The sequence below is a fragment of the Diospyros lotus genome, chromosome 11, assembly GCF_014633365.1.
Source record: "Diospyros lotus cultivar Yz01 chromosome 11, ASM1463336v1, whole genome shotgun sequence".
Classification (NCBI taxonomy): domain Eukaryota; kingdom Viridiplantae; phylum Streptophyta; class Magnoliopsida; order Ericales; family Ebenaceae; genus Diospyros; species Diospyros lotus.
Window position 1 is genome coordinate 6,992,649 of NC_068348.1, and position 11,144 is coordinate 7,003,792.

Below are 11,144 nucleotides of genomic sequence, written 5' to 3' on the forward strand. Positions count from 1 at the left end.
TTTATACTAAGTTGCTATACAAGAAATTGCTAGATACAGATTTGATGACTTTGATGTCACGCTATGAACTTAACCCCAGGAAGAATTTTCAATTTCTTAATTTCTTGTTTCTTTTATTGCTGTAATTTTCTTACTATCATTTTTACTTACTGCTGTAATTCCAATGCTGTTAGAGATTGTTAGCCTAGGGAATCCACGTGCATGTGGATATGGCTGGATATGGCTGGCAGTAGACAGTTACAACTGCCTCACTGCAGGAATCTGCCTTAGCAGACTATATAAATCGTCTCCTAACTATTCCTTGGGTATCAATGAAGAATATATGAAGATTTCATCCTCTCTATCTCTCGTTCTTACTTTCTCCGTCAACTCTCTCTTTCTCTCTATCTCTCTCTCTTTCTCTCCTTCTTTCCTTCCTCTGTTCAGTATTCTATTCCTTTGGGAACATCTTCCCATTCATATCGAATAGGAAGAGAGACAATTGTCAGGCTCAGGCCTTGACATTTGATTGATCCTAGAGGTGGTTTGCCATTAACCCTGCAACCATAGTTGTTGGAATAGTATGATTCCATACATATTTGAACTAAATCAATACGAATCTATGAGGGAATCAAAAATTGGAAAGAATCGGAAGTGACACGTGAATCAATAGATTCTTATCCAACCCAAATTTAGAAATAAATTTAAGAAAAATCGAAACATCCATCAATCTTCTAAAGTATTTATACTTTATGTAGGTCCAAGAAACTTGAGGATTGAAAAAAGAAATGGAAAAAATCTGTTGAAGGTGAATAAGTTAAATAGCTTGATGCTGAGAAGAAAGAAGATAAAGAGAATCAAGATAAGAACAAGAGGATATCTTTGTACTCAATGATAATGGTGAAGGGAAGTATGAGATTGATGATACTTTGAACCTCAAGATGATTAGTTAGCACTTAGAAGATGATCATCTTAATAATTGATTAATTTTTATTTACTTATTTAATATTTTAAGATATACTTTTAAGATATTAGACATTATACATAAAAATTTATCAGTTTTACATAACTTGATTCACAATTTTAAGAAGTTAAATATACTTTATTTTCAAGAAACAAAAGGGCTTTGGCTTCCTCTTCAGCAAGCCAAGCCAATATTTTATTCTATTTGAATTCCTTAATTTCTTGGAGTCAAGTTTCCAGTAGTAGAAAAAGTGTGTGATTCTTCCATCAACAAATGGCAGCAAGCAATGTAGGTTGCAAACTTTCCAATCATGTGCTAATGGCCAGATATTATGAAGTTTTAACCATAAATAGCCTTATTTTGGTCACTAGAGATGGCTTTTGGCTTGATTATCCTCCTTTGGTAAGAGAGGAGTCCCAATGATTGTTTGAAGGAACAAATAGACATTAGTTGCTCCCTTATCAGGAGCATTCCAGGAAAAGGTAAGTGTTCTTCCTTTCTCTGTTGCATATAATTTGAGTTTAATAAATTTTGTTTAACACAACCTAGGGAATTTTCAGGCACCGTATAGTTTCAAGTGCACCTCAGCAAAATGGAGTGGAAAAAAGGATGAATATGTAGGATACTCTTGGAGAGAGCACCACATAGTGCTATCCTATTCCATATTAGATAAAGATTTTTCGGCAAAAGTAGTTTAAACAGCCTACCATTTAGTTAATCACTCTCCATGCAAACACATTGGATTCAAGACATCAATTGAGGTATGGTCAGGTAAGCCTAGTAATTATTCAGATTAGGAGATATTCCATTGTCCTGCATATGCACGTATTAAAGATGACATATTAGATCCTAGATCTAGAAGGTGCATATTTTTGGGTTATGCTGGCTGGCTGGCTAAAGGAATACAGATTATGATGCAAGATTGATAAATCAACTAAATTTATTATTAGTAGATACATGATTTTTTATGAATCTTTCATGTTTCACCCAAGTAAAGATTTTCCCAGTCCATAGTTGTCAAAGGCGCACCCGAGAGAGGACGTCTCAGCATAGCTCAGGGGGCCCTCCATTAGGCGCACACCTATGCATTCAGGCGTGTGCCTATGTTCTGCTTTTTAAGATCATCAACCAATTTTTTGTTATAACATGGAAAAAGATACTTAAGACGTTCATTTCAGAAAAGGTTAAAAATATAAATTCCTAATATAAACCCAAACGTTAGCCTCTTCCTCATCTCATAGAACCTTATTACAATAATCATCCCAAATGTCATCTCATAACCTCTTCTCATAGAACCCAAAACCCAGAACATGATAAAAACACTGAAGGAGAAAAGAGAAATGGAAAAGGATTGAAACACCATCAAATCTCAGCATACTTGGTGTATGAGCAGCACCTCTAAAATTTTGAAAAAATGCTTTACGTTAAAATATTATATGTGATTTTGACTTAGGCTATGTTTTGTTATGTTAGACTACGATTTAACATTGCTTTATGTTAAACTATGACTTGTTATGTTTGCAAATGATATCTCATTTTACTTGCTTGTCATTTTATAAATTTGTCTCTTATTATGAAACTTGAATTTGAAATGATGCTACAGTTAATATTAGTTTTGTTATTATAGTAATATAGTGTTGGTTTTTTGTTATTTATGATTTTATTAGTTTGCATTTACTTCCTTATAGGTAAATAGTGAAAAACATCATGTACAAGTATTTTTATGCAAATTTGGACATCTAAAAAGCTTGCGTCTCGCACCTCAAGCTCCAAGCACCTTTGTGCTTTAGTGGGTGTTAGTGCGCCTTGCACCTCTGACAACTATGTTCTAGTCATGTTGGGGGAAATAGACAAGAGAAGTGCTTCAACAAAGCAGCTATTTGAGACTTCAAATTCTTTGCCATCAAAACAATCTTCTCAGTTTAGTTCTCCAACAAATTTGAATGTTAATATAGATGATTCTCTACATGAGCCATATTCAATTGCTAGTGGCAAGAAAAGGAGAACAATTAAGCAACCTTTGGGATATGCATCTTGTGCAGATTTAGTTTCTTTTGCATTGACAGCTGGACATGAGACAGATAATGTCAATGATCCATCATCCTATTCAGAGGCCATCTCATGTGATGATTCTACCAATTGGGTAGTGGCTATGCAAGAGGAGATCGAATGCTTCATGAAAATGGCACTTGAGATTTGATGAAACCACCCAATGGTAAGAAGATTATTTGGAAAGATTGGATTTTCAAGAAAAAGGAAGAAATCTCAGGTGTTGAAGATGCAAGGTATAAGGCACATTTGGTAGCTAAACGCTACAGTCAAATAGAGAGTACTGACTTGTATGATTTTTTCTCACCTGTTGTTAAACATTGTTCTATATGTGTTTGCTTGCATTAATTTTTATGTATGATTTTGAGTCGCAGTAGCTTGGTATCAAGGCTACATTTCTGCGTTGTAAACTTGAGGAGAAGATTTATATGCACCAGCCTAAAAGTGGGTATTGAAACATTTTGAAGGTAAAAAAGATCATGTTTGTCTATCAAATAAGTTTCTATATACCTTAAAGCAATCTCCAAGATGTTATATAGGTTTCATTTATGATCAGCCGTGGGCATTCTATGAGCCAATGTGATAGTTGTATTTATTTCAGGAAGGTTGAGTATGGAAACTTTATTTTCCCGTTATTATAAGTAGATGACATGCTTATTGCTGCCAAAGATGTGTCTGAAATTAACAAGTTGAATGCAGAGTTGCATAAAGATGGCACTTGGGAGTTGCTTATTATTACTAAAGATGTCTCAGTTTAAGATGAAGGATTTGGGAGCAACCAAAAAGATCCTTGGCATGGAAATCCATAGAAACAAGAAAGCAGAAAAACACTGGTTGAGCCAAGAAAGGTATATTGAAAAGGTTTTGGAGCACTTTGACATGAAAAATGCCAAACCCACGAGTATGCTGTTTGCTTCTTATTTTAGACTTCCCACTTTATACAAATAAAAGTATGGAGCATACGTATAAGGTTCCATATTCCAATGCAGCTCGTACTATCATGTATGCCAGGATTTGTACCCATCTAAACTATCTCATGCTATGAGTGTTATTAGCAGGTATTTGTCCAATCCAGAAAAAACTCATTGGCAATCAATTAAATGGACACTGAGATAATGGGGGGTAACTCATATGCATTCTTAGAGTTTGGATGCAGTGTGATGCTCCTACAACATACGTGGGTTGAGATTATGATGAAGATCTTGATAAAAGAAGATCCTCACAGGATATAGTTTGTCCTTGGTGCAAGTGTTATCAGTTGGAAATCTACCTTACAGCCTACATTTTCTTAGTCTACTATGGAGGCAAAGGATATGGCAATATTAGAAGCATCCAAGGAAGTTATTTCAGTTGAACGGTTTGTACATTGAGCTCAACTTAGATGGTCAAATCACCATAATGTTTTGAAACAGTCAGAGTAGTATACATTTGACCAAAGATCAACTATATTATTGAAAGGCAAAGTATTTGGATATCAGGTACCACTTTATTAGAGATTCTATTGCATAGGGTGGCATCACCATGAAGAAAGTAAGCATAGAAGACAATTCAACAAATATGCTAGCCAAGTCTGTCAATTTAGCCAAATTCAAGCATTGCTAGGATTCAATTAGTATACATAGCAATTGAGTAGAGCCCTGGATAGGAAGGTTATGTCACTTATATTCGCTATGGTTATGGAATTTAAGTCAAGGTGTAGCATTGTTAAGATTGTCTTGAATTCTTATTCAGTTCACCCAATCCATGGTAAAAATAAGATTTTTAAACCTAATCCAAATCTCAGTGAGCTTAGGTTTTCTGACCTATCTTTCTCTATAAATTACCTTCCATGTATGATTATTCAGTGTGTAGAATTGTGAGCATTATAGAGATCTCAGACAGATTGGGTGTGTTGGGGTTTGGGGTTGAGATGAGATAGTTTCGCTTTTGTATCCCATTATTCACACAATGAATTTTTCCTCCTCCTTTGCCCATGTAAGTAGGCACATTGCCAAACCACATAATATTTCTGTCTTTAATTTTGATCCAATGTAGGCATGGCAGAATTTATTTCTATATTTGTTTATTCTGCATCAAGTGGTATAAGAACTTATTACCTAACAAATACACTAGTAATCTATGTGGATATCATTCTGGAAAAGTATAATAGAATCCTTGGATATTTCAGGAAAAGGAAGGATCTAGGTTTTATAATAGGTTTCCTGTTGTACTTAAAAGTTATAATAATTGGATTACTATGTAGGAGAAAACAAATCTACGTTTGTGTGAATTTGCCTAAATGGTGGGATCATTTCATGGAAGTCCAAGAAATAGATGTGCAAAATTTTCTACTATAAAGTTTGTTGCATTAGCAACAACAAGGTAAAGAAAGGGAGAGCCTAAAAAATTTATGAGTGAATTACAGCCAGTATATCTAAGGTTTAACCTAATTACAACTGATACCCTCCACATTTTGGAAATTATACTCACCTCCCTTAACTTCACACAACTTGTATCACTCCCCCCCCCCCCCCCCCCCCCCACACACAAAAAAAAAAAAAAACCCACAAAAAAAAAAGGAAGCCATTAACTTATTGTTAGTTATCATTAATAACTTTACAGTGGGCATCCCTGAGGTTTCACAAGATTGCAAGAGGTCCTTTTGTTACTCCAAATTTACCGAAACGGGACCTCTGCAAACCCAATCATGTTTCCAACAATTTTTCAAACTTTTCTTGTCATTTTTTGCTTTGTTTCCATCCATACTGCTAAAAGACATGAAAGTTGCAAAATCCCTATTCTTGATAGGTTTATAAAACATAAGGTTTCTTCCTCGTTCTTACTAGGTTTTAGGTGCAAGAAGTGATTTATAGAGTTGGACTGACTGCAGAGCTTTGAGTTACATTGCAGAAAAACGTTGCACTCGCCCATTTCTTTGAAACCTAGCAAGAATGAGGGAGAAAAAATTTAGGATTTTGAAATGCTTGTGTGTTTTAGCAATAGGGACAGGAGATGGAATGAAAAGGCTCAAGTTACATTGTGGAAAGAGATTGCACTCACTTCTTGCACTGAAAACTTAGCAAGAATGAGGGATAACCCTAGCGTTTTTAAAACCAAGGATAAGGATTTTGTAGACCTTATTTCTTTTAGTAGTATGGATGAAAATGAAGCAAAAAATGACAAGAAAAGATCGGAAAAAGTTTCTGAAAATATGCATATTTTCTGAAACCTTTGGGGTGCCTGTGTAAAGTTACTAGGAGCAATTAAAGACAGGGAAAAGTGATACATGTCTCGTAAAATTAAGGGAGCTAAGTGCAACTTTTAAGATGTGAGAGGTATCATCCCTAATTAGGGGCCAAATCTATATTTTTGTCCTTGTACTTTCACATTTTTTTTTTTTTTTGTGACCACTTGAATTTTTTATTGTTTCGATTACGCTCCTAAATCTAATTTTGGAGTCAATTTAACCCTCTACACTTTGAGCTTTCTTTTTTGTGTGACAACCTGAATTTTTCGTTGTTTCAATTATACCCCCACACCTCCATTTTCGAGTCAATTTAACCCCTATACTTTCATGTGTTAAAAAAAAGGATAAAGTGAGATGACAAAATACACGTTACACTTTGTTCACATCAAAGTACAGGGATTAAATTGACTCAAAAATATAGGTCCAAAAGTGTAATCGAAATAGTAAAAAGTTTGGGTTGTCATATGAAAAAAATGGTCAAAGTAAAGGGGTTGACTCAAAAATGCAAGTCCAGAGGTATAATCAAAATAACAAAAAAGTTATAGTGGCCACACAAAAAAAAAAAAAAAGTGAAAGTACAGGGGCAAAAATATAGGTTTGGCCCCAGTTAAGTTAAACCTTAGGAATGTCCATTGTAATTCACTAACTACAGCCAGAGTTGATGCCACCCATTTCTATTCACTATGATAGTGAAGCAACTATGTTTAGGACTTTAAAAACTATAATGATATATCTAAACAAATTGCTTCTGGACATGAATATATTAGACAAATTCTTATTGTGGACTGATACGATGGTATGATTAGTCTTTCAATAATGAAAGAGACATGATTAAGAATTAAAAGAATGTGTTTAAAATAATTATCAAATAACCACCAGAAATGGAAACCCGAACTTTTTTAGATTTTAACTATTTGATGGTTTAATGAGCAACAACATTACTGTTATGTGATTGGAGGATTGGAATAGTTCGCATAATTCTAGTGCTAACTATCACAGATATTGGAGGATCAACAATATGCTTTTAATGAAATCCAAAGATTTTTTTTGCTAGTAATGACAGAAGAATGTAAGGCATATGAGCTACCTGTACATGAGAAGTGACATCACTTCAAGCAAAAGTTGTATAGATGTTCATGAAACCAGGAAGAAGCACATGAACATAATAGTGCAATTAATTATAATAAGATTCTCTGTATACATGCTTAGGTCATATGTGTGGCATTCTCAATTCCAATACATGGGGAATTATGGTTTAAGATTATATAACACCAATAATTGCATTAGAACTTTGGTATGCTTGCACTAAGCGAAGATTAAAATAGAAAGGTACATTTATGTATGCATAGATCTAAAATTGTTTAATAATGCAAATTAAGTGGGGATTGTTGTATAATTTGTAATATTAAAAAATTAAGGAATAAAGGAAAGGAAATCATTAAATTATTTCAGGCATCTCTTTAAAGAGATATGACTTCTAATTCACGTATATTTTGATTGGTTACCAGTATATAGATGCAACTATTTAGAGAAACGTAACTTCCTTTCATATCTCTTCAAATAGACACCAACGAAGTGATGTGTCTCATAGAAGTGGCTATTCGAAATGGTTTGTCCCTTATGGGTAGCTATTCATCTATTAGATAAGTGGTGAGCCCAAGCCCAAAACCATAAGAAAAACATCTACTCGATTTTATACTCCTTGTCCTTTCATACTGTGTTGCATTATAAGGAAATATTCAGTATTATTGGTTGCAGATTTGAGGAGTTCAATTAATCTGAGAGGTGGTTTGTCATTATCCCTGCAACAATTCTAATGGGGGCCAAATAACACCTTAAAAACAGTGAATCTAGTCATGTTCAAAGTCATACTATACAAGAATTTCCACAATATTTTCCCAGCAAGCAATTCTACATACATTTACTATTTAACTGAGGTTTCACCTAGGGCCTTCTCAAGTTATGGAGCATCCTCCCATTCTAATTTACAATCATGCCATGATTAAAGATCAATTGCAGACGGTAGAAGGTCAATGATAAGCCCTTAGCATTCCATAGATGGATATAAGAAGTTGAGCAACAGAGCATATCATCGGAGTTCCTAGTGACAGCAACTAATCAATATAGAGATCAGTTTCTGTCCGGCTAATTCTATCTCGCAAGTGGACGGATCGTGACAAGTAATACATTGATGAATAGAGTGTCGTACCCACGATGACTAACTTTTGACGTTTACTCTAATTGATCTAACCTTAACCTAACACACACATTAACAAAGAATTCAATTGTAATGAAAACTAATTTATGAATAAAAGATGCAAACAAAATAATTGCTTTGATTTAAAACTCACAAGACTAAGGCACTAGGGTTTGTGAATCCACTGTCGACCTTTTATGATTCAATTATTTGTTACTCAGGTGTTGCTATTCCTTATCTTAGGTTGAAAATCGATAATCCAATTACAACCAAAAGCCTCTCTCGATGGTCATTTAGTTCTATGTATATATATGAGATTAACTATCTCTAGTCAACCTTCGAACATATAAACATGCATTCAATCACGGAGATCATCACACAATGATTTCATAGGGCATAACGGTATCTCTACCTATTATCGGACCCTACGTTGTTTGCTACCATATCTAATCTGTATTGAATCTCTCGAAAGCAATACAAATCACAAATAAGTTTCAATGGTGATCAAGCATCAAAACAACATTATAAACATAACAAACAATCAACCCGGATAGATAAGAAAATAGCAAACCAAATAACTTTAAATCAAACCATTAGAAGTCGAGGTTTCATCATTCACCCTAGCTATAAACACTTAGCTATGCATGCTCTAAGAATTGAGAAAGAAAAGAAAAGCAAAGAAAAATAGTAAAGTCTTCAATCTTCTGCCCACTTCTCTTCTCTCCCAAAAAGATCCCAAATCTTCCAAGAATAAGTCTTTATATAGTCCTCTTTAGGTTATCAAAGTCTTACACCTTAAAGGAGTCTATTTCTCTTTTATTTGGATTGAAACGGACTTAAAACGGCCTTTTCCCGAAGTTTTGAACCCTACTGCGGTCCTACCGCGGTATGCTTGTTGCTGCAGACCCGTGAGCTCCAGAAACTAATTCCTAAAGCGATCCTACAGCGGTATGCATTCCGCTGTAGGACCGTGAGCTCCAGAAAGCAATTCCTAAAGCGGTCCTACAGCGGTATGCATTCCGCTGTAAGACCGTGAGCTCCAGAAACTAAACCTTATAGCGGTCCTACAGCGGTATGCATTCCGCTGTAAGACCGCTAGCCTTCTTCTTTAGCCTCTTGCTTTATCATTTTCAACTTCTTGCTCTCGATACTCTTTTGATTTCTTTTAATTTGATACCCGACCATGCCTCCAAGCTTTATTTCACTTCCATAATGCACCAAAATCACTTTTTTTGCTCCATGTCCGCTTTAACACATGCTCCACATCTACATAACCATATATAGAACCAAATCAAGTAGAAATCATGCTCATTGAATGTATAAATGCTAAGTTTATATACCAAAATAAGTGTATAAAAGACACTTATCAGTTTCCACGACCAAATTGGTCCTGTATCAAATTATGGCCCTTTCATCATCTAACCATCTATGATGCACTTTAAACATGCATTCGTTACTCTCATACTCTCCAATCAAAGAGAGACTCAACGGTATAATCCCAAAAATCTAATCTGCCACAAGTTGTTCGTTATTAAGCAACTGAATTCCCCCATAAAATTCACTCAAACTAACGATAGACGCTTGAGTATTCAGACCTGGTCTTAGCTGAAAACAGACTGAAATTCAGCAATTTCTACGCTTCAATGCAGTATCAAAATCACACACCTCAACTTCCATCAGAAACAACAAATACGAGAGGCTCTATCAAATCCCCGGATCTCAATTTTAACACTGCTATTCCCATCAAATCAACACCAAAAACAGCACATGCAGAGTCAAACAGACGGAAACCACAGCATAACAACAGAAATCAAACCACATCTCCCAACCTAACTTCTCGTAAAACCTTATCATCGCGCAAGTCCAGCTCAAGCAATCCAATTGCACGTACAGAGCCACAAAACGAAACACACAAACAGCGGATAGGAGTGAGAATAAGGAGACGAACCAGATTACTGTTGCAGCGATCCAGATCCAAGCACTTGACGGCCACGACTTCATTGGAAGGAATATAGATCGCTCTGTACACAGTCGCGCTGGCGCCATAACCGACCTCCTCGAGAAGCCTGTAGTCGCTGGAATTCACCGAGAAACTCTTTCGGCCGCCTCCCATCGGAAAACCGCCGTACTGCGATCGGAGAGAAGGGGGTCGCTACGAGGCGTGGACGGGCATGGACTGATGAATCCGTTGTTAAATTGAAATTTGGTTTGGTTTGGTTTGCTTTTCGGCAATGTTCCGATCAGTTCGCAGTGCTTTTCTTTTTTCTCTTCTTTGTCCAAAGGATTTTCTTCGTTTCTTTCTTTCTTTCGTTTTGTAGATTTGTCTGTTGTCTGGCACCGTTTTTACCGATCCGTTGACTGTCAGTGGAAGCGATATGGAAGAGAACGGAAGTGAGGCGCCGAGTGCTGAGCTGGCGGGGCTTTGCTCGGTTGGGACGATTCGGGCACGTGGATTGCGCGTGAGCGTGACCACTCCTCATCAATGAATCACTCCTACTTTCGTTTCCAGACTTGATTCATAATTACTTTTACATATCCTCTTATTTTAAGTGTTAGCTATTGGTAATTATTGAACAATAGTTAGGGTTTTGGTTGTAATAAATGTATTTTAGTTTTAAACAATTTATATTTATTGACTAATAAAATTATTTTAAAATTAAATATTAAGTACAATAATATTTTTTAAAAAAAAACATTAAATGTGTAATAAGTAACATCACCTTAAATTT

General features: G+C 35.5%; 1 protein-coding gene across 2 annotated transcripts in view; it reads right to left on the reverse strand.

Moving 5' to 3' along the window:
* LOC127813004 (serine/threonine-protein kinase BLUS1-like) overlaps window positions 1–10,770 on the reverse strand; it is a 56,179-nt gene extending 45,409 nt beyond the window's left edge. Inside the window, exon 1 of one of the 2 annotated variants that reach the window (XM_052353652.1) lies at window positions 10,364–10,769. In XM_052353652.1, coding sequence (XP_052209612.1) covers window positions 10,364–10,528 — 165 coding nt within the window. In that variant the 5' untranslated portion in view covers window positions 10,529–10,769. Of the gene's footprint in view, window positions 1–10,363 lie in introns of both variants that reach the window. The other variant, XM_052353653.1, reaches the window with a different exon arrangement.
* Between the last annotated feature and the right edge of the window lie 374 nt (window positions 10,771–11,144).